General features: G+C 40.5%; 2 protein-coding genes across 3 annotated transcripts in view; one reads left to right on the top strand and one right to left on the bottom strand.

The window, feature by feature from the left end:
- adgrd2 (adhesion G protein-coupled receptor D2) overlaps positions 1-2377 on the top strand; it is a 34219-nt gene extending 31842 nt beyond the window's left edge. For both annotated transcript variants that reach the window (XM_055504472.1, XM_029134367.3), the window contains exons 24-25: positions 3-33; positions 1791-2377. In XM_055504472.1, coding sequence (XP_055360447.1) covers positions 3-33; positions 1791-1798 — 39 coding nt within the window. In that variant the 3' untranslated portion in view covers positions 1799-2377. The remainder of the gene's footprint in view (positions 1-2; positions 34-1790) is intronic.
- Positions 2378-2624: 247 nt separating this feature from the next.
- On the bottom strand, positions 2625-16297 carry LOC114845850 (steroidogenic factor 1-like). The gene is made up of 7 exons (XM_029134369.3): positions 16055-16297; positions 14705-14823; positions 14223-14364; positions 13125-13780; positions 9135-9254; positions 8310-8457; positions 2625-5329 (listed from the first exon to the last, which is right to left on the bottom strand). The coding sequence occupies exons 1-7, from the start codon at positions 16074-16076 to the stop codon at positions 5076-5078; spliced, it is 1461 nt and encodes a 486-aa protein (XP_028990202.1). The 5' UTR covers positions 16077-16297; the 3' UTR covers positions 2625-5075.
- Positions 16298-24659: the final 8362 nt, after the last annotated feature.

Genomic DNA, 24659 nt, shown 5'->3' with positions numbered 1-24659 from the left:
AGGTGGTGCAGCTGACTGGGTTCAGACCTTCAGGTATGATCACCTTCACTTCATCAGACCAACACTGACAACACCTACCTAATTCCCTAAGTGCTGCAAACAGATACTGTTATACGAATCCAATGAATAAACACATACCAACATATACGTCCACTGCGTGTTTTCCAAATACCAAGCCCTAAAACCTTTGTCATTTTCTGTTCATCTGTTGCAAAAAGCTTATTTTTGCCAAAACTATGAAAATTATATTAACTTGGTGACTGAACTGATTTAGTTTCAGTGCATAACTTAAGTTTGTGCCTGGATCCTAATTGAAGTCACGTTGGCGTCCTCTACATCCTGCTCAACACAACACTCAAACTGTCCCATGTCACGTTTGCATGTGCGCTTCATGACCACTAATGCGTTCGCAATATGCCATTAAGGAATGTTTCTAATAAGTTAACATTTATGTTGAGTAAGATGGGCCTGCACTGCAAAAAGAAACCCAGAAATTGGACTAATGTCAGGTTTCAGGTTGGTTCTACACTACGCAGAGGCTCTGAAACTCTGATGCTTAATGCATTTTCCTCTGGGTTTTTCCATGCACTCCCTGTTTGCACTGCAGCTGTTATCAAGGCCTTATGTGTATGCAATTGTATACATGACAGTTCCTCACTTAAAATAAAGTAAGTAGAAAGCACCCAGTGACGTTTCCTACATATTACAGTGGAATCTAACCTGGGTTACAGATGAGCACTGTTTACACTGACTTCAACTGATGATGGTATTCAGGTGTAAACATTGTCACGTGCAACAAGAACACACTGGAAACGTTCTGTACTCTGAGTTTCAAGACTCATTTCTACATGTGGATCATGTGGTGGCTGCTTCGCATTGTGGGCGGTGGGTGACCCTGTACAAATCTCTCACTGCTGGCGAGGTACAGTACAGGCGTTTGATGGCAAGTAAATGCATCAGTTGGTCAATGCCATCACTTATAGATTTCGGACAGTGTTCACGTCCCAGCATCCACCTGTGTTCTCAGTACCTTCAGCCGTCCAGTGTTAGGAATGCATTGAGCTGTGCCAGCTTTCCTTCCTGCCTTTAATTTCACAACATACGTAAACTGCATTTAGGCTAACTTAATTTCTTATTTACATTGCATCAGATATTTCTTTATTGTGCTTTAAACAAAAACATAGAGAACACATGGAATAGTGATAATTTTTAAGTCCTGAAAATAAATTTAAAGGCACAGTCGTACATGTGAGCCACATTTTAAATCATACAAAGACCTCATTAAAGGAAAACTGTTGGTGTTTTTTCAGAATTGCGTCCATTTACCTGCACATTGGCCTGTGTGAAAACTGCCCCAGTGGCTTTTGTTAATCTGAATGTGCAGGCTGACACAACAGATGGTCCCTAAGTTTCCACAGGGTTAAGTCACTGTCAATGGCTCTTGATTGGCTGGCAGCAGAGAGGAAGTGTGTGATAGATGCATTGAATGTTCAGGCGTGTGCAGAGTGCCTGATGGACGGTGTTCTGAGTGCTGCCTGGTGCTCATTGTTGACCATGCACATAAAGGAGGAGTTCCTTCCCCTAATCAGGAGCGGCCGTCGCTGGCTATTCACACCATCCGTCATTAACCACTCCAACACCTGCTCTCTCTCCCTCTGCTTTTTACCGGCCACCCTCCTTGTTTTCTGTTTTGTGCACAAAGACAGCGGCACTCCTGTAATGCAAAAACATTAGATGTCAAGACTGAGCTGTGAGTTGTACCTAATGTGTTCCTCTTTATTTCACTGCAGGTTGTTGAACTGCAAATGGAGTGGACCTTACAGTCAACATATTCCAACACACACACGCACACAGCCTCGCTGAAAAACGATGGTGCAGCCACTCTGAAGACATGGGCTCCACCATTTTATTCTCAGACCAGATAAATAGTCTTTCAGCAAACCAGTGTACAACTGTTAAATTGTTGGCTCAGAGTAGGATCTGACCCTAGCTTACTGCGTCGCTAAGTATTAACACCAAGACATTAACACCTTCAGTGCTGTTACTTGTCTTGAGTTCAGGGAAATAGCATTGTTTCCTTCTTAGTATGTATTATTTTATCAAGACATTTTATTTTCCCCAATATCTTGCCTGCACAAAACACTATTACAGCAGCGAAGCCTTGTCCTTAGGGTGTGTTTTGTGTTTTGTCAAAGCTTCACAATCAGGCTGTTTGGGTCGAAGTACATGCTCATTGATGGTGTCACCAACAAGGGCTACATGCATCGAGACCCAATCATCATTTATTTTGAAATTCCACTTCTCTCATAATTTTGCAGTTGCCACGTTTACTTTTTCCTCAAAGACTATAGACGTTAATAAAGCCTTTGAGCAAGTGCTTCACTTTTGATGTTTTTAAACCGTCGCCTTGCTGCTGTGAGTGTGAAACTAAAATGATTGCTTCTGAACATCTCTTTAGGCTCTTCAACCTATCCACAGCCTCCAGCCTCAAACTGCAGTGGGGGTCATTTAGATGTGTCATGCTGTTAACACCAGCCACGTTACGACTGCTGTATTCAATCATACAGTATGAGCTCTATATACATTGTACATATATGATGATAAAGGTCGATGCACCATTGGAATTTGGTTTCACTGAATTTTATTGGTTTGATGATATTACAACAAAATACATTTAAAGAAAACATATTGTTTTGGTCACTTTCTCAAACTTTTGGGAGAATAGCACAGTTTAGGAAAAGACAGACTGTCAACTCACAGGAGCAGAAAAGTCAACTAGGAGCGAAAACAAAGGCAACATCGAGGGAACTGATTCCACATAGTAGCCGTTGGACCTGAACATAAAGCGGAGAAGGTTTGGGTTGTAATGTTTCTTCATACTGCAGGAGATTCACTTCACAACATAACTATACTGTACACAGTGTTGACACCCAGCTGTCTCAGCTGGAAAACCAGTGTGCATGCATGCGTGCGTGTGTGCACGCGTGCATGCATGCAGGCAGTCATTAACTTAGGGCAGCTGTTGTGATGCCTCTCACGCCTTGGAAAGAGGGTTTCCAGAGTGAAGTTAAAGATGAAGTTAAGGTTGAACTGCACAACTTGGACGATGCTTTAAGTGGATCGTTGTTCTGTTGACATTCAATTTTAATTACACTGTCATCAGTATAAACTCATTTTTAGCACCTTAAAACAAAAGAGATTAACTCTTTCTACTTTGTTTCAGGTGACATCACATAACATAGTAGTTGTGTTTCTCATGAAGTCCAGTGAATCCCAACTCCTGTGACTCAAATGCTTATTTGCTCATTGACAGCGTTTTGTAAGAAGTAACTAAGCAGTCAAAGCCCATAAGGTGAGACATCAACAGTTGTTTCCCACTGTAGTGAGTCATAACAGGCACGTCTTTGTGAATGTCCTGCTCCACCACATGCGGCCGATAACCAATAATGATAAAGAAACATATCTAAATGAAGCTGGACAGGATCAACAGCATCCCAGAAAAGTAGTACTACTACAGTAGTAGTAGTAGTAAAAAGTAGGAGAGAATCCTAAATATGGAACTGGAAAAAGCGACACATTCGCTTAGCTGCCAAGCTGTTACTGACAGCAGCACTGAGCCGCTCTGTGTCAGTGGATTTCTGTTCTGCATATGTCTTCAGCCAAAAACATAATTAAATGAACCCAGTTGAGTTTGGTCTTTTTGTGAGATTTGTGTGATGCTTCTTTATTAATTGAAAAACAGTAACATTTGCAAACATTTTATGTAATAAAAACATTTCTGCAGCAGCATCAGTGCAAAACAAAGAAGCCTCCACAGCCCAGAAGAGAACTTTGATGAAGTTACTGATGATACAGTAACTTCATGGTTTTATATTAATACTGACCCATAATTAGTTTTTCACATCCTTTCCCTTGTGTTGTTTCTGCCGGCGTCTGTCTGAGAAGCGAAGGGCAAACAGATGCTTCCTCTTTCATTTGGCATTTACTTAAACCAGACAAAATGCCAGCGTCGTCGTTCAGCCCTCCCTCACATCGTCGTGTCTTTGTTCTTCTTCTCCCTGCTGCTTTCTGCTTTCAGGCACAAAGCAAGACTTTGTACAGTGTGTTCTGTCTTTGTTTGCTGTTTAAAATCTCCTTTACTCTCTTTTTCATTTTATTTTATTTTCCTAAGAATAAAATGACTACTAGTAGAATTCAGTTGCTGCATGACTGAATGCTTTTTACTTAACATGTCTGGCTTTGTTATATTAATATATTACATCTAAATAGATCCAAAGAAAACTATACTAAAATTAGAGATTTCTTAATTTTTAACAAGGTTGCTGACTAAAAGAACAAGTGCAGAGATCCAAGTAGTGCTAGTCCAGTCAGATTAGACCCTGAAATGTGTCTTAATCTACAAATGATTAATAGTAATAGTCCAGGAACAGTGCTGCTGGTCTTGGAATCGTAAAGTTGCATCTAATATTAGAGCCCAATTTTTTATGCTGAAATTTCATTGCTGAAAAGAGGCTACAAAGTTTAAAAGTGCACATTAGCTCACGCAGCAAGTGCTGGTTCTCAGCTGACAGCACCCAGTGGTGAAACACAGTTGTCATTAAAATGGCATTAAAATGTCAGAAACATATTCAGGTGTAAATGTTCCAATAGGATGCAGGCAGCAGCTGATGAAGAGCTGTTTGACATGGGTGCAGCCAAAGCCCCTTTATCTGAGTCTAACTGTTTGCTGGGCAGCTCTGTGGAATATAAGGAGGAATGAATGTAACACTACGAGCTCAGTATAGCTCAGTTTTCTTGAATCTGGGGAATATCCATTTAAAAATGTCACATTAATATCACTTGGCAGGTTAATACAGATTGAGCTTCATCGCTCCAAATCAAAAATACTTTCTCCTCCACATCTCAAGTGCTTACATAAATGCCCCAGTACGAACCATTTGTATTTTCATTTGACTTTTTCTTCACTTCACCCATTCGTTTCGCTCACACACACACACACACACACACACACACACACACACACACACACACACACACACACACACACACGGCTCGTGTCACTGGACGTCCGAGCCTCACACGCAGGCTCGCTTGGCGTGCAGCATCTCGATGAGCAGGTTGTTGCAGGGCACCTCACCGCTCAGATGCATGTAGCACAAGTAGTCCTCAGCCTGTGTGCTGAGGGTGCGCAGCTCAGGCAGCCGCACCATGAGCTGACTGAACTTCTCCTGGAACTGTGGGTAGGTGGACATGGTGTACTCCAACAGGGCCCCGTTCACTTGCTCCTGCACGCCCTCCACAAAGGCCTGATTCTCCAACAGTTTCACATCTGCACATGCAAAGAACACGCGTCATCAGTCACTGAGAGCAAAGGTCAACCTGCTAAACCGACAGAACAGTTTAACCCTCTGCTTTCTCTGCTTCTCCATTTTGGTTTTGTTAATGTGTAGGGAGTCAAAATCGACAGTGATCTGATTGTTTCTTTATTTTTCAGATTTTCAAAAATCTCAGCTTCAGCTCTCACTGTACATATACATCAGCAATACTGTAAATCACACATGTGTACATGCAATTATGCCCCTCTAAGCCAGATGAAACCATTTTAAATTGAAAATCCTTGTTACTTACAGCATTAAGTTAATGTAGGTCAGATTGTTTTCATTCTAAGCTCAACCATTAAAATGTAAATGTAATTTGCCACATTTTTGGGAGGTCACTAGATCAAGTGGTCAGTGGGTCAATGCCTCAAAAAATGTTCATAAAATGTGTACTGTATATATATAGATATATGTATGTATATATGTTACATAGTAACACAAATGCTAGTTAAAAAGAAAAAAATAATTTTAAATATAAAATATATATATAAAATAACAGATTCAGATACAGATACCACATTATGGTACATTTCCTTATATGATGCAACATAACAGTTGTTTTTAACAACATTTAAAACACGCAAATGCAAATTTTAAAGTAGGTGCAAGTGCTGAGAAAACTTTCATCGTAGGCAAACAAAATATTAAAACATTACAACGTAACACTGCTGTTATTTCAGGGCATGAACCAAACCTAAAAACTAAAAGGTTTGTTGAACCTGCTGTTTTTGGGTAATTTGACTGAGACAACATAAAACCTCATTAAACCTCCTCATATTATTAAAACATTCACAGTTTTAACTTATTTTCAGTAACTGGTTCTACACTGCACAGCAGAAGGTCCCTGCTTCAAGCCCCGCTTCTGGCACAGGGTGTGTCCTTGAGTAAGACACTTTGCACTAACTCCCTGGGCACCGAGTGTTGCAGGCCAATGCTCCCCTGGGTTGTGAATGGGTTAAATGCCTGAGGACAAATTTCATTGTGACAAATGAAGGATTTCTACTTTTTTCTAGTGATCAACAGTGCCGCAATGTGCTTTGCATTAGTGCCCAACAGTGTGGGTGGATTCAAATAAGTCTAAATGCTTGTCTCCATTAATATACTTGGTTTAACATATAATACAATGAGAGGACTAATAAGCAGCCAGTTTGAGATCTCTTCTTTTAATGTGTTTGGTAATTGAACATACATCTAACCTGGACCGATTGGCAACAATGTTCTGTATTCCCTTTAAATAAACCAGAACAACTGCATCATTTCCACATTCGTTTGCAATGCTAACATCGTCTGCCAGCATTCAAACATTTCTCACTTTTATGGTGTTGTTTGCAGTTTATTTGCATTAATATAAATCACAAAACACTGTGTATGTTGTCTGACAATACAAAAAATATACGCGTAGCCGAAAATCAAAAACACAGAGCAACCCAGCGCTGCAAAGTGCAGCAGTCCCTGATTAACCAAGCATGATCTTAGTGAATTATTATTATTATTAGTTAAATATTATTTGCTTCAGAACGAACAACAAACGCAAAGAATGTGCTACAGTGGAATACTCTGATTGAGTTCAGGTAACCGTGGTCACTAAATGCATACTGTATGAAAGCAACGTGGGCGTCTTCAGCTCGGTGAAAAAAGTGAAAAAGTGAAAAGGTGAAAAGTTTCTGTCTCATGAATATTAACTGATTTATGAGTAAACGTTCTGTTCATGACAACGGAACTCAGCTGTATGCACTACGAGAACAATAAGTTGTTGTAGGCTAAACAGGAAGTTTCAAACTACTTAAGACCTTCACAGTTCAGGGCTTTAAGCGTAGGTGAAAATATTCATCAAGACGCGAGGAAAACGCAGTTTAAGCACCTTCAGTGCAGCAAGCATCATAGTCAATGACGCTTGCTAGGTTTTGCACTGCTTCTATACCTCATCTGTGAAATGTGTGTGTGTGTGTGTGTGTGTGTGTGTGTGTGTGTGTGTGTGTGTGTGTGTGTGTGTGTGTGTGTGTGTGTGTGTGTGTGTGTGTGTGTGTGGGAGAGAGAGAGAGAGACAATAGTCAAGCACTCTGGTGGACTGACATTCAGCATCAGCTGAGCCCATCTTAGAGAACCTATTCACACAGTAATTAAATGTTTTGAATCAATGTTCTGAATCATCTTTTCAAATTGCTTAAGGGCAATTAAATTACCCCCGACAAACCTGACTCTGAAGATGAGGCAGAGCGAGAACGCCAATAAAGAAGCTGCCGGCAAAGACTGCAAATATTTTCTTCCTATGACAAGTGCTCTCCCCATTCAAAAGCTTTTTGTTCCCTCCTTTGCCAGCGCTAAACAGCAAACACTTCTGGGAATCTGGACAAACCACGTCTCTGCTCTCTCCATTTGCAGAAGCCGCTACATGAATGTCGGGCCTGCAATCGAATGATAGACCCATCCATTACGCTTCTTTTGAATACCATTAGTGAACAATGGAGGAAGATGTCTTTGTTAATAATAGCTTTTGTCAACACTACAAATTTAATTAAGCGGATTTATTGGAGAAAAACAGACCAGTTTAGAAGCCACTTAGAACCTTATTGCAGAATATTTTGTCGCTGTTACTATTTAAATTCTACCAAAGGATGGCATCACTTTGATCCTGCAGTCTCACCAACACTGACAGATTTTCTCTATTAAAACACAGTTTTTCCGAAAAGCATCCACAGACTCAGGTGAAAGCTTGAAAGCTGCACAGTGACATCAACCATGCCTCTTAAAGAACAGCAGACTCTAAAATACTGTTATAACACCTTGTTTTAGTGTTCGGCCTGTAATATATCTGTGTTCTGATCATATGTGAATATTATTATAGCATATTTTAAACTGAGCAGGACTGTTGGCGTTTTGCGTTCAGTGTTTTTCTCAGTCAGTGATTATGTGAGTGTGAGGTCGACTCACTGGGGTTGAACAGTAGCAGGAATTTCATGCAGGCGATCTCTCTGCGGTCGACCTGCAGCACTCGCAGCCTCGTTGCCAGCTCTTGACCTCTCTGGACGAGGCTGGACAGAGTTGCCTCAGCTTGGGACAAGATTGACGACAGCTCGACCTGTGCAACACAGACCCCCGGTTATTTTCTAGAGCTCATAAAGGCCTTTGCAAGCGCAGCACTTGAAAGTCCAGCTCAGACACTGCCCTTGTTTCTGTAACTTGCTGCTGTGCTTCTCTTCCCTGTTTTTATGTAAGATATTGACCACATCACACCTAAGCTAATGTGATCGTTTATTGTTATAATGATGAGTACACTGAGCTGTGTGACCTATTTGAAGTTCTGTAGCTTCTGAAGCAGTCAGACAGCTGTTTCCAACGTATTTAACTTATATAATATTACATACAATTTAATATACAATGTTTTTACAAAAACACTTGTTCCTACCAGTTCATGAAGCTGCATGTAGCAAAAAGAGAATCTAGATCTCAGCCCTTATCTTCTAAAATAGTCTCATTCATGAAGCAAACAGTAGAAAGTTCTGTACACGTATTAATATAGACTCATTGATCGTACATCTTCAGGTGTTTTGAAGCAGTAAATAGATGGAGAGGGTCGCGCTGCCTTGCACAGCTGCTAACTGAAACTGATTTTTGGGCAGAAATAGCAGAATTGCTACAGTACCAACCGTGTGAATGATAGGTGGTCAAAAACAATGTCACAAATGAGGTGTTGTGTAAATGAATCTGTGTGAAATGAAGTGTCCTGGCGCATAGGAAGCTGTGAAGGGTCATTACCTCCTGGCCCGTCACCAGCAGGATGCTCTCTTCCTTTCCATGTTGCACTTGTCTGAAAATGTGATCCAGCACCAGAAGCTCAGACCAGCAGTTATGGAGCAGTTTCATTTGATCTCCCACCTTCAGGACATAGAACATAGACATAGACACAGACACAGAGCATAGAATATAGACATAGAACGAAGACATTGAACATAGATAAAGAACATGGACATAGAACATTACATAGACATAGAACGTAGACATAGAGCATAGACACAGATATAGAACATAGACATAGATCATAGAGCATAGACATAGACATAGAGATAGAATGTAGAAATAGACATAGAACATAGACATGGACAAAGAACAGAGAAATAAACATAGAGCATAGACACAGAACATAGAACATAAGCATATACATAGAACACAGACATTGACAGAACATACAGTAGACAGAAAACATAGAACATAGACATATACATATACATAGAACATTTACATACAGTAGACATAGGACATAGACAGACGGGGAAGAAAAGGTCATTGTCAAAAATGGCTTATACTCTAAAGCTCCATGTTCACATCAGCTACAGTATGTTATAGTGTGTGTGTGTGTGTGTGTGTGTGTGTGTGTGTGTGTGTGTGTGTGTGTGTGTGTGTGTGTGTGTGTGTGTGTGTGTGTGTGTGTGTGTCCACTGCAAAATAGTGTAGTGCAAAGGATGTAGTGACGCCGTGGCTGCAGCTGTTAATAGGCCGTCGTCGTGCTTATTTAACACCGTTCCTCTGAATAAAATCAGTTGTACAGTAGAAGAGAATAACAACAAACTCATGTGATCTCCTACCATCGAGGGGATATGTGTGTACAGCGATAAAGGAAGGGGTTAAGGAAGCAAGAGGTCTCTGTGACCTCCAGCACTTCCTCTCAAAGAGGAGCTGGCCACTCAGCTCTGGCTAAAAAATACAAGTATGTATAAAAATAAAGTGGCTTTATTTTGTACCCACATGGAAACCAGATGTTTATATTAGATGTTTATATTAGGTTATAACTTAATATTAATAATTATAACTACTGTTATATTATATTATATTATATTATATTATATTATATTATATTATATTATATTATATTATATTATATTATATTATATTATATTATATTATATTATATTATATTATATTATATTATATTATATTATATTTTTTCCTAGTGCTTATACGAATCTGTACTTGTACCATTTTTAATGAGGAAACGTTGGTCAAACGTTGATCAAACGTTGTTACATTGTGTTACATTAACGCCACAAAAACATCTGCATCCAACGTTGTTTCAATGGTGCATCAACGCCACAACAATAACTGACGTTATTTAACCATATTTCAACGCTGAAGGTCGGTTGAAGGTCGGTTGTGTCCCTGCTGGGTGCAGTTAAAGTGTAACAGCAGCAAAAAGACTTAAAGGGTCTTATTTTTAGTTTTTTTTTACATGCACAGTCAGTTATGTTTCTCCCCTAAACGATAAGAAGCTGGAACAGCTTGGTGCCATTATATGTAAGGAGACTGCAAGGGGGCGGTTCTAACAAACTGTGGGTAAACTATGCAATGACCTATTAAACATGGAGGAGTGACATCGTGTCAATATTATTTTAACCTGCAGAATTTTTACATTTTGCATTTAATGCAATTTATTTGGCATTTAGCACACAAATGCACACAAATCGTTTTACATAATAGACGTGAGGATTTTAAATGAAAACAGCCTTTCTTGTCTGCCTAATTCTGTCACAGTGCATCTAATTTAACCAGAAGCTTCTTGGGCCTGTTTTACTGTTGGAATAACTTCCTACTGTGGTTTAAACATTCACATTGTGAGCTCTTCCTTATTAACATCCTCCATGTTCAACGGGAGATACTAACACAAGACAAGACATCTTCAGAAATCAATAGCTTTCATTCTGCTGGCAATTAATAACAATGTATACTGGTGCAGTGCAGACCTGCAGTTGCAAGCTCACATTCCCCCGTTATCGTCTGCATGGAATGTAATTATCCAGCCTAGGAAAACAACTCGGGGAGGCTTTCTTGGCAAAATATGCACAGCTTTGTTCTCACTGTCCGCGTTGTCTGCAAAACGCTCTGACTGTCAACGGAAATGCTGCCGTGAGAAGAAGACGAAGCTGCAAACTGCCCAGTGGTTCTGGTGAGAAGCAGGAATAAGCCCTGGTTTCATGTGCGTATGCAGCCACAGACTGAGGCCTCATGTCTCATTCCTGCAGCCAATATATCGCTTTCCTTCAGTTTCTTTTGCTTCAAACACAGCTTATGCAACAAGCGCCTCAGTAAAATTATTCAACCACAATTGAAACTGCAAATCTCAGTGCATCTCTCCATTGTTTATGGAGACCACAATATAAAAGTGTTAATACATATACTCTGACATGAACCTCTCCTTAAATAAAGGTGTAGTAGAATGTGCTCAAACATGTGATTGAACCAGTTCTCTGCTGATCATACGTTACTAAAATAGATCCATGCAGAATGTACATAAAAATGGGTTTCATCGTTTGTGTTGAACTGAAGGGAATCCGCATCGTTCATTGTAGAGTCGTGTTAACACAGAGGGGAATTCCAGCCAGTTTCCCTCTGACACTGACAGAGAAAAGATGCTTCGTTGTTAGTCTCAGAAAAGGCAACAACTCACAGTGTCACCACAATGTGAGCTTTGTTTCTGCTAAAAGTAACGTAAAAAAGCAATAATAAAAAATAACCTCTAGTTACTTTTAGGCAACAGATTAAATGTTGTGACGTAAACAAAGTCATCTATTATTTTAGCTTTGACTTATTGAAGAAACCAAAATATTGGTCTCAGCTAAAGAATAAGGTGTTGGACTGGCAACCTGTCCAGCTTCCATCCATCGCCCCAATGACGGCGTCCAACCTCTGACTGTGCCATATTCAATAGGCATCAATAAGTGAATGAAAGGAGCAGGACCTAAAAGTAAAGAACTGAGTGTGATCAACAAGTGAAGCATTCTCAATAAGGCCTCATTCATGGTCTTGTTGCCAGTTACTCTTCATTTTTTGTGGCTTGTCGACACATATGTGACATGATATTATTTGTGCTAAAACATTCCTCCATTTGACTCGGAGCAGTGGGTACATTCAGCCATATTGTGAGCAGCAGCAGCTGTAGTTTACACAACAGCACTGGTTTCTCCAAACTGGGATTTCTAAATCACATACTGGAAAGTGTTCAATGTTCCACCTACAAAGATCACTCCTGACTGACCTGACACCTGAGGAGTCATCGTCTGTGTGTCATGATCATTAAAATAAACATTAATGTTTATAGCTGTATATATATATACACACACACTATGTATACTGTAAATTATATATATATATATATATATATATATATATATATATATATATATATATATATATATATATATATATATATATATATATATATATATATGACTTTATTCTGAAAAGCAATACAATGCTTCTTATTCCATGTAGTCAGGTAACTGTCACAAAAACGTAATTATTCACATGTTACTGAATTTTAGAGTTATTTGTAATTTGTTTTATTATTTATTATTGGACAAGTAACACATCTAAGCCTGTTAATGCTATTTGAATTCCTACAGAGATGGACACACTTCGTAAAGTAAGTAAAATATTGTTTTTATGGCTTTAACGCTCTGCACTGAGCTTCATAAAACAAAGAAAATTAATAATCCTAATCTGAGCGGCCTCCATCTTTACAAGATTCATTCCTTTATAACCTTTTCTGTATTATTCTAATTTTGCAGAATTAATGAATATTAATAATTATTTATTGTCCAGTTGAAACAAGAATGTATAGACTAGTCCACTTACAATAACATGAACACAATAAGGTATAATAAAAGTATATGTATGTAGAATGTACGGCTGTTGGTGAAGATCTATATGATTTGCGTGTGAGGACAGAAGATTGTGAAGGCTCAAGCCACTCACCCTGAGCTCCTTGAAGAAGATGCAGCTCCGAGCCCACTCCACGATGGAGAAAAGTGTCTGGTCTGCCATGCGACACATGAGACTGAACGTGCTGGGCTTTTCCAGCCGGCCCCGGCCGCCCTGCTCCTGCTGCAGGTGAGTGAGGATCTTATTCTGCACAACCAGCTCATCCGGATCGCACTGCAACAACTCCAGCACCAGTGGAGGCAGGCTGGGCAGCTGTGGTGATGTTGAGGGGTACATATCGGGGTAGGGGTATCCTGTCAGAGACTCGGGGGAGCTGGTGTAGTCAGGACACTCAGCTTTGATTGCTCTTCCAGGGAAGGTGGTGTACTGGTATTGAGCAGTGAGAGGCACATGGGACTGCATGGCAACACTCAGGGATGGGGGTCCATAGAGACTGGCCTCGTAGTCTGTGGGGGTGATGGAGCTCGGGGTGGAGGGCAGCAGACCTTTAGAAATGGTGGGGAGGGTGTGCAGGGTGTTGGTGAAGCCATAGTCAGTCTGCAGCGGAGAGGCCGACGGAGGAGCCGCGCTCTCCATCTTGAAGCCGTTGGATCGTATCAGGGCTTTTTTCTGCTGTTTCAAGGCCCTGTCTCTCTTGTACATGGGCCCAAATTTGTTCCTTCCCCCACGCATGCGGTCCGCTCGCACCGCTGTCACACAGGAGACAAGGGGTGAACAACACTGGCTCAAACACTCGTACTCTTACTCTGTAATAAGCATTAACATGCAGCAGCACTCATTCACTCCGTTCCCACATATACTGCTGCTCTTTGCTTTCTTTTAGGCCGGAGGAGAATCCCGAGTCAGACTCCACTGCCTCTCGTAGCCTGAATAGAGCTTTTGATTTAAAACAAGGGAGGCTCCGGTGTTTTATCAGTAAGTCGAGTAAGTCATGCGTATGCGTGCTGGGTTTATATTTGCAACGGAAACAGGTGCTTTCCTGCATTGCTGTCTGGAAATTAATCCCACGCGTATAAAAACGCGAGGAACCCACTCAAAGCATATTCTATGTGCTTTATGGGTGGAATAATTGCTGTAAGCATGGTCGTAAAATAATCTTCTCTGAAATAGTAACAAGGTTTTAAGGCGTACCTTCTAGCCGCATCCCGACGTTGAGGCATTTCTGAAAGCGGCAGAACGGACACCGCTTCCTCTGGGTTTTGTCTATTTTACACTCTTGGTTCTCCGCACACGTGTAGCGCTTGTTGTTCTGCACGGTCCTCTTGAAGAAGCCCTGCAAAGCGCACGACAGGTTCGAAACGGAATGTGGGGGCAGTTGGGTTTTTTAGGAAAATTATACTTCGGCTCTAAATATTGCACAATTATGGCGAAATATTTTTTTGGCTGCGGTGATTTAATGTAGTGTTGGAAACTTTTAAGTTTTAAGAATTTTAAAATTTAAAGAATTAAAAAAATATTCCGTGAAATCTGTTAATTAATATCATGTTGTATTATTTCATGTAAAATGATAAAATTAAATTTTATTTATTATCAGAGGCAGATGATTAAATTGGTTCAATCAGCGAAAACATTGCTGTTGTTGTTGTTGTTGTTGTTGTTTGTTTGTTTGTTACCTTGCAGCTCTCACAGGTGAGTAGACCGTAGTGGTATCCAGACACCTTGTCTCCGCACACAGGGCACAGCTCTTCCAGGTCATCATCATATGTGTATTCCATAACCTTCAGAGTCACACCTAGAGAACGCACAAGGGAAGCAACGGGGCAGAGTCCGCTATTTATCAAAAAGCCTCCGAAAACTAGAACAAGGTTGCACACGTATTGCGTTTGCCTTTCATTTTTGCTTAACATTAAAAATGATATATAAATTGCAATGTAATTTAATACTGTGAAAAATATGTAATAATCAATATGATACATTTTGTATTTATAGTAATATAACTAGACAGTAGAACGTAGGTATAAAAATAAGCATTTAAAAAAATAAAATGCTCTAAATATTCTATATCCACTGAGTAAATAATTGTAATTTGTCTAAAGACAAACTGTATTAATTAAAGGGCCCTTGTGCTTCTCGTGGAGTAATAATCTAAACGGAAGCGCTCAACGTTTTAATTACGAGTCCATCTGTTAATATTCATTTAGTGAAATTTTTGCCAGTTTTACACAGCAACTGCAAACATTAATAAACGGATTTATTTATTCAGGCCAACTGAAATACACAGTAGCGCAATATAGATACTGACACTGAGGGACAAATGCTGTAAAACGTTGAATTAATTTGTTTGGCATCATCCACAGAGCGCACAGGCCGTCAGACGTCTGCGTCCGTAAGTCATGTTGGCTGATGTGAAATCCATCAGTGTTAAGAATTCCTTCACGTTTCGCTTGTACATTTTTAAAACAAAATTAATGAAAAGTTTGGGATTAGTCGGTGTTTAAACAACGCACAGTCCACAGTGACGCACCGTCAGCGAGTTCCACAAGTCACAAAGTTGTCGAACAGCGGGGGTTTACGCGAGCAGACAGACAGACAATATTATTATTATTATTATTATTATTATTATTATTATTATTATTATTATTATTATTATTATTATTATTATTATTATTATTATTATTGTTTCATTATTATTATTTTATTATTATTGCGGTATATACCACTCTCTATAACGTTTTCTTTCAAAGTAAACCTCTTGCTGTCGGACGCATTATCACTAAAATTTTACATATTCATTTCAAACTACCACCATTATTAGACAAGGTTTTTCCGTCTTATTGTTGTCATTTTTATTTTATTGTGAACAACCATAAACAATATTTTGTATAATTACATATTTAAAAAGTATAGGTTTGCTATGAGTTGATTTTCTAGACAGCATCTAATACTGTTTAAAAATGATGACATTATTATAATAATCATGTACATGCGTGCTAAACACACTGTAGGAAAGTGGACAGACTTACCGTGAGCCTTGTCTCCCAGCATCTGAACAGTAGTTAGAGCCAGTCAGCGATGATTGTACCTGGACGTAGGTGATGCTGCAGCCTTACATGGGCCGCTGAGGGGACCAAAATCACAACAGCAATAGCAATCCAGACGTACACGGTCTATACTAATGCCGGGGAGGAAGCAGTAGAGCGAGTGCTGAGTGTGTGACGGGGAGCATTGAGGAGCTGAGAGTGGAACTCCTTAAGTCCGTCCGCTCCTTACTGCGCTTCCCTTATCACAAAACTTGGGCAGCCTGGCTGCTATTGGTGGACGCGGCGTCACGTGACGGATGTTCGTCCCTGCGACGTGCAAATGCCTGGACAGAGGATGAGCGGTGCTGATGGAAGCCTCGCACTCGCTCTACGGACATACAGGAAGCGGCGAGAAATATAATGTGTCTGTTTAGCAAGGTTTCAGTGGAAGTCACAGCGCAACAACAACAACAATAATAAGTAAAGAGCACAATCAGTAGTAATAATTACACTTGGAAATGCAATAGCACTTCTGACATACTTTGAAACTGTTGTAATTTATATATTTTTTATATTGATAATTCTATTAGTTGAACTGACTGCATCATATTAAAGAGTAGCTCTGTGTTGACCCCTGATTTATCCTAAATTTGAAGCCTCATTCGTTGTAATAAAACTCCATCACCCTGAGCCTCCACTGGTGATAAACACTGAAATAATGACAGAATGGAGTGAAATAAGCTGCACAAGAAAACAGTTAGTAACAAAGTGTGAAAGCGTGTGTGCATATGTGTAATATTTAATGTACACGCTGAGTCATTGCTTCTTCAGCTTGTGTCTATTTTTATCTTGACACAGGCTTTGTCTTTGTTTTAGTGCAGCGGTTTCACAAACATTAATAATAACTGTTGCTGACAGGGTATTTTGCTGGGTAAGAGCTATGAAATCTGAAATTGACTATTGTAAGCTGGGGCAGGAAGCAGAGGGTGGATGCTGAGGCTCTGCCACGCTTCTAGGGGTCATTGTTTGGAAACAACAAAGAGCGGCTCCTCAAATGCAGCGTAGACTCTAAGGAAGCTGAACACACACGAGTCAAACGCTGTCAGTCCTGGACCGTCAGATGGATGCATTCAGTGAGTGACAAAAACCTCTTTGCTCCTCCTCCTCCTCCTCCCCCTCCTCCTCCTCCTCCTCCTCATCATCATCATCATCTTGTCAAGCCAATAAATAGAAAGTCAGCGTATATATTTTAACTATGAGCTATGACTGCATCGGCCCCAGAGGTGCAGTGGTTACGTGCTTCTGTCACGGGTTCAATTCCCTCAGAGAGAGGTTGCGTCAGGAAGGGCTTCTGGTGTAAACTTGCCAAATCAATCATGCAAATCATTCGCTGTGGTGACCCCTGATGGGATAAAGCCCAAAGAAATCACCTATAACCTACTGCTTATAGACGACTTTGTACTCAGCTTATGATTAAACAGCTTGTGACATTGTAATTCTTACAAAGTCACTCGTGCCTCTTATGTTGTGTCTAAACTGTCAAATTGCCACTTGGGCAGATGATGTAGAGAGGAGAGTATATGACAAAAATTAGCTTCATATGCTCTCATATATCGAATATGATCATGTTCAATCCATTACAGATGTTTAAAAGTTCAGAGACATGTTCAGTACTGAGCACGAATGTATAATTAATCACAATGAATCCCAATGAGCGCTGACATTAAATAAAATTTGTTGTTTCAAATGTTGTTATTTAAATAATTAACATAGAAATAGATGATAAATCCATATTGCGGCATATTTTTGGATCTAGAAATTGCACGTGTGCTAAAAAAATCAACTAAATCAAACCAGAAGAACTATAACTGGAATAAGCTGGAAAAATAATGCTTGATCATGAAGTCATCATTGTCATAAATTGATCAAAATTAAAAAGGATAATAAATTATGAATAAATGCAAAACACTTTGACAATGAATTTAAATAGTAAATGGTAATTAGTCATATGATGTGCATTGACAACATGAATGTAACCTAAAGATAAAAGTATTAATATTATTATATATAAAAATATGTCATCTATATAGCTGTATAGTTACTACTGCATCTTATGCAAGAACAGAGAAAGTTTAAAACAACGTGCCCAGCCCAGCAGACTGCTGACTCAGCAGAAGGTGCACGCAGGGAGGTTCCATCTCTTCGTTTGTTTGACTCCTGAGCCTCGGCAGGGTTCTGTACGTCCGTCATCCGTGCAGCCTGGAGGAGGGGGCCGGACTGAACCGGGCCTGTCACCGTGGGCAAGAAGAATGGCCTATCTGCTGTTTGTCTCTGGCACCATTTTGTTTTGCAAGTGTGCTGTGGCTACAGATCAGCGGATCCCTCGCATCAGACAAGCTCTGTCTCTGTCTCCCAGATGTATTTGCACAATAAATAAAGGGAAGGACAAAAGCCCTGCATGTGTTTTGACTTCATCACTTATATTTGGTTCATGTCGTGCTCCCCCACCCACCACCAGGTTTTGCTGCGGTGGCAGGATCCATGTGGATAAAATATGATAGCACTCAGATCACTGTGGGTGAAGGCAGCAAGGAAATAATCTGTGCAAATTCACACACTGAGCTCATAAAAGCCCCGACTGAGCTCAGAAGACAGCAGTGCAGCATGAAGAACACAACGTTGGGTGAAATGCGCTGCTGCCGCTCGGCTGCAGACGTGTCCTGAGTCTGAACCCTCGGAGGCTGAGATGCTTCAAACACAGCTAAACCCAAATCACACTCATTAGATGAAGTACTAAAACAAAATGACCTTGATTATATAAAGGAAACTTTGTGAGGTATCTGTTCTGCTGTTCACCTTTAGCTCATTGTTTTCCATACATAAGTTGACTGCACACTAAACCAGCTTCCTCCTGCTCCTTATTTAACAGAGCAGCCGTTGCCACAGACAGAGCATGTTTAACCCTCAGGACACGCTCCAGCCACCGTGTTCACATTTATTTTAATGTTCAGTCAGTACAGTGAATGCGGCAGCTCTTCTTGCTGTCATGATGCTAATACCAGCACATTTTCCCATTGAACTGTCTAACGGGCTTTGCTGAACCACGTGTGAAGCTGGTTCTTTTGGACCTGTGAGCGTTGCCACTGAACGTGTTCAAGCCCACTGTGAGTTGCTGTGTTTGTATTTGTCCAACACTGATAACTTGGTAACATGATGAATGCAGACGTGTCTTCCTCTCACTCAGGCATAACTTGTACTTGTACTTCTCTAACTCCACCCTCATCATCCTCTGCTGTAACATCAGGATTTCTTTTATTCATCAGAGGTTTAAAACCAAAACCAAAACTTTAAATCGTTTTTTTTCAAATCCTAGCAAATGATATTGTAAATGATATTGTACTGGAGTCAAGAAGTCCATTGATGCTAGAATGACATTCACCTTCTGTGTTGTGACATTTATATCTTTCCTATTACCTAATTATGTACCTTATTACTTTAACAATAGTTTTCCATGCAAAGCGTGTCTTCTGACAGAAAACATGACAGATTTTTAAATTCTACAGAATGGTACATTTCCCACTTGTGATACACGGTCTTGAGTTTTAGATTTGACTTATTGGTGAATGTATACGACGGGTCAGAGTTGTGTGAACAGGTGAGAGCACCACGGCTTTGTGTCCCACAATGAGACGAGAAGAATAGTGAGATTTAGTGCTGAACAGCATGTATTCAGTGTCCTTGTGTCTGTCCTTGACCAAGCTCCAGCACAATCACAACAAAGCACTTAAACTACTACAATGGCCCAGAGGGAACGCAGACGTGGCGGGGGTTTTCCTAAGTGTCATCCTACATGGTCCAAACCCATGCTAATCTATACACTTGATCCCTATGGAAAAGCCAAAGCTTGTCAAGTGAGTGGAAGAAGCATCTCACTACAAAGGCTGATTGGAGAAGATATTAAATAATTACAATTAATAATTGATTAATTATTAACATTTTATTACTGAATCACAACAAGCTATTGCACATGGACTCACTAATGTAAAGCCTTTGTAGTTTAAGGAGAACGATGAAGGATGAGTATGAGGACTTGGCATCATGGGGTCAGTCTACATTTGTTCATTGCTTTTGCTGTTGTATATTTACAGTTTTGTACAATTAGCATGAGAAGTGTGTTTTATTGCTTTGCGTGTTTTATTATCTATTTCCTGTTTTCTTTGAAACAATCAAATAAACACTTGAATACAACTCTATACAGCAAAGAGTTATACATACATCTATACATCGCCTTGAGCTGTTTTAAGAAACTAAGTTCCACTCAGTTTTCATCATCATTATTCCTCACCTGGATCCAATTCTTTGCATAAAAGGTAAATTTAACATAGGCTACAGTGACAATCAATGATGCACTAATTCACTGAGTTCAGTGTTTTGTATTCCATTCATTTTCTAAGCCGCTTACTCCCTAGTGCGGGGTCACGGGGGTGCTGGAGCCTAACCCAGCTGGCTATGGGCGAGAGGCAGGGTACACCCTGGACGGGTCGCCAGGGCAACACAGAGACAGACAATCAGTCACACACACACACACACACACACACAGGAAAATGGAGAGAAGACAATCAACCTAATGCACGTCTTTGGACCGTGGGAGGAAGCTGGAGAACCCACACAAGCACAGGGAGAACGTGCAAACTCCACACAGAAAGGCACCAGGGTCGCCTCCGGGAATCGAACCCAGAACGTTCTTGCTGTGAGGCGACAGTGCTACCCACCGCACCACCGTGCCGCCCGTGTTTTGTATTTTACTGTAATATTAATAATATAAGTTAACTAGTGGCCTTTAAAGGACAATGCAAATTAATTAACAAATAGTCAGAAGATGATTTATTGTGGTTGATAGAGTCTGTCTAGACATAGAGAACGTAGAGACTTCAACTTCATACAGTAGTTCCTGTGTCTGATAATCAGACTTCTACAAACCTTCTAATCCCACAGGATGATAAACATCCTAATTTAAATCAAGAGAAAATAAATAAAAGTCTTAAAGCATTTAAATTAAATTAAACTATGGTATCAAAAGTAGTATTTTCATGATTTTATTTAAGTAAAAGTGAGTAACTGATGCAATAGTAGCAGGACTGTAATATTTGGAGAATTATGAATGCCTTTGTGATGTTGACTAACCAGTCTCAGGTCTTTACTGGTGCTGTGATGTTTTCATTTGTACAAATCATGCTCATGAGTTCTTTTACTGTCATTAGAAGCATCCATTCAAGTCCCATCTACCAGCTCACTCCTGTCCTAAACATCATATTCAGTCGACCTTGATAAAACCATGCCATTATTTTAAATTCAAAACCGTTCCCACCTTGTGTTAGTTCACATGTAACATAACCTTTTAAAATCAACTATCAACTGTGGTTTGGTCCGAAACACCCTTATACCACATGTTATATGTAGTTCAGTCACTGGGCTCCCAGTGTGTACAACATACAACATACAACATACAGCATCCAACATCAGCTGTCTGACGTGAATCAGTCAGAAACCAAACAAGTCACACAGCAAACATTTGAAGTACTGTGTGGGACAGTCAATATAGAATAAGCATCCTTATTAGCGTTAAGTACCACGGTAACAGGGGTTGGAGAGTGTGTGTGTGTGGGGGGGGGGGGGGGGGGTAGAAGGCATAATCAATCACCACTCGCCCTTCACAAGTTTCTCCATATTGAACAACTCCTATTCTGGACAGTGTTGCTTTTGTGTTTAGTCAACAATAGGAAAACGCTGTTGGTTAAGACTACAATCAGATGTAACCTTGGTTGTTCCTAAAATATCTCCTGTCGTGTAATCAATCACATTAGGGCAGCGTCTCTGGAATCATCCACATGCTTACAATGTGAAAGGCCTGTATTAAACAAACTCACTATGAAAGAAGCGCATACAACTATAAAGGTAATTAAGAAATTCATACATACAATAAAAGTAAAAGGAGCATTTTCTTTTAATTGAGACATTTTTACTCACTACAGAAAAACAACTAGCAGGAAGAAATGTTTCCAAGTACTTAGTGGTTAAGGTCTGTCTGGCACTAAATGCATTCTTCGTTATCTTATTATGATGATAATTATTGTGGTATTATTATCTCCCACCACAGCAACACTTGCATAGCTGAGGCCTGGTGGAACCAGACCACAGTGCTTCTCAGTCTGTTCTGTGGACACGCGCCACCAGCCACAAGCTGAGGTTGTGAGGGTGGAACCCGGGTGGAACCTCAGTCCTGACGCGCCTTAGTCTTCAGTGGATTCATACAGATGTGAATCACCTGCTTAGTAGTTACTAGTACAGTGGTGGCTCAGTTGGTAGAGCATTGGCTTTGAAGCGTCCCAGGTTCAAACCCACCGAGCACCAGGTGTGTCCTTGAGCAAGTGCTGCACTGTGGCTGCACTGCTTCCCTCAGGGGACGGGTAAAAATGAGGAGATTATTTCCCTGTGGATCACTGAAGTTCAATTATTATTATTTGATATGATAAAAAATACAAATGACTGTGTTGGATGTGTTGCTCAAACTGTTCTTGTTTGATTTGCACAAAAACTGCAATATATTTAAAAGCACAGCCTAAATTAAGACATCCAGGCAGTCAGAGTCTTAGATGGTGGATGGATGGATTTTTGGTTCCTACTCTGAAATAATAGAGCTACAATATTTTATCCCTATCCATAAAAAATCTCAAATGTAAGATTTTACTTAGTTTATTTGCTCATGTTTTTGTTCTGCTTTTAACCTCTAACCAACACTTTATCCAAACTCTATTCAAAAGAAAAGCTAGCGCAGTGGTTTCATAACAGAAAATAGGAGCTAAGAGAGTCCTCTGTGTCCTTAAATCTCTTTTCCTCACCACATAATTATTTATGTTCAACATCAATATATTGCAGACTGATTATCTGTACACCAGATGTTCAAGTATAGATTTGTGCCAGAATCACATTCATTATCAAGGCCACCACACACTGGCTGGTAATTAGCCTTTAGAAAAGCACGGACATGAGACTGAAGAAAGCGCAAAACAGAGGAGAGAAGGCAGTTGTGTTTATGTGCTGACAAACAGTGGCGTCGTGGGATCAGCTGTGTCTCACACTAGTACATGAGACACAGATGCATCTATGCAAATGAATCCGTCGCCAGAACAACTGGCTGCACCTTTAAGTTTAGGTGACAGTAAATGAGGACAATCATTTATGTTTTGTCTCAATCAAACCTGTTTGTTGTATCTGGCCTTGAGCAGTATTTTATGCTACAGTTCAGTATCGTAGAACAAAACAGACAAGTACTGTTGAAGTTGATGATTAATCGGGCTATGAGTGTCACGCGGTTAAGGTTAACACTATAACTTACCAGGAGGAGGCGTCCAACCACTGATGTCACCAGTGATGTGATGAGGCAGGACCAGTCCAGGGGCTGATAAGTCCTACAAACCTTGATCTCTGAGTAGGTTGGAGCTGAGTGTTTCAGCAGTAGCTCAGGCTCAGTGCAGACGTGTGCTCCATAGAGTTGAGCTGCTGATGAATACGTTATATTTGGTTATTTCGTGCCTAACGGTGACCCCTTCTTTTGACTGAAACAAGTGTTTGAGCCTCGCGCTCATTGAACAGACGTTCAGGTTTTCTGAATGAAGCTCTGCAGAGCCTGTGTGACATCTGAGAGAAACAGACAAGGCCGAACGGGGGCTTTGTCACATTTACACTTCCTCTTGATATGTATTTAACATTTGTACGCAATTCTGGGCTGGATCTTAAAAATCTGTTGTGATCATTGATTGACTTTGAGAAAATCAAGTTGAGCTGACTGTTGCTGATTGTCTGGGTATTAACAACATCTTAGAAGACAGGCAAATCAGTGTTGCTTTCATTGGCCTGACGCACATCCAATAGCTTTTTCTATCTGAGCTTTGTGACTTTTGCCTGTTGGTTTGTATTGTTGCAGGACACATGTTGTTCTGCTTGTCTTGCAACCTTGTTAGGTTTCCACTGTTTAAAAGCTGTCTATACATAAAACCCTGTATTTTGCGTGACTGTTGTGTTTACCATTTTGTCAGTGCAGCAGATCAGACGTCCACTTGCATGTTCATCAGAATAGAAGCAGAGAACGAGAGCAGCATCAGAGAAATGTGAGGGAGCAAGGTTATCCCCCTGGAAGTGTGTCAGTTGGCGAGGGGTGAGGAATGGCGGGCTGTCGTCCCGCTATCAGCCTCTAGGTCGCTGTGTGTCAGGGTCAAGGGGAACGAGATGAGAGGGAGAGGCGTTGAGTGTGGAGGAGGAGGACCACACCTGCTGAAGGCACGCTTCAGGAGTGTGGAGCAGCGTGAGCCAGTGCCGAGTTTAGGCAGAGCTGCACAGCCAGTTCCAGCCTTGACTTGATGTGTCCTGGCTGACGCAAATACAGTGGACCTGAACCAGACTTATCATGTCTGGGATGGAGGCTTCATCTGCAGAGCACAAACAGGAACGCAGCCCAGTGCCGCTGGTTCCGGCTGGATGGACAGTCCTCTGTCGGCTTCTCCTCCACGGCATTTCCTTAGATTCACGTGGACGAGAACACGATTACAAC

Source organism: Betta splendens, chromosome 19 (genome assembly GCF_900634795.4).
Source record: "Betta splendens chromosome 19, fBetSpl5.4, whole genome shotgun sequence".
NCBI lineage: Eukaryota > Metazoa > Chordata > Actinopteri > Anabantiformes > Osphronemidae > Betta > Betta splendens.
This window is presented reverse-complemented; position numbering and strand designations above follow the sequence as displayed.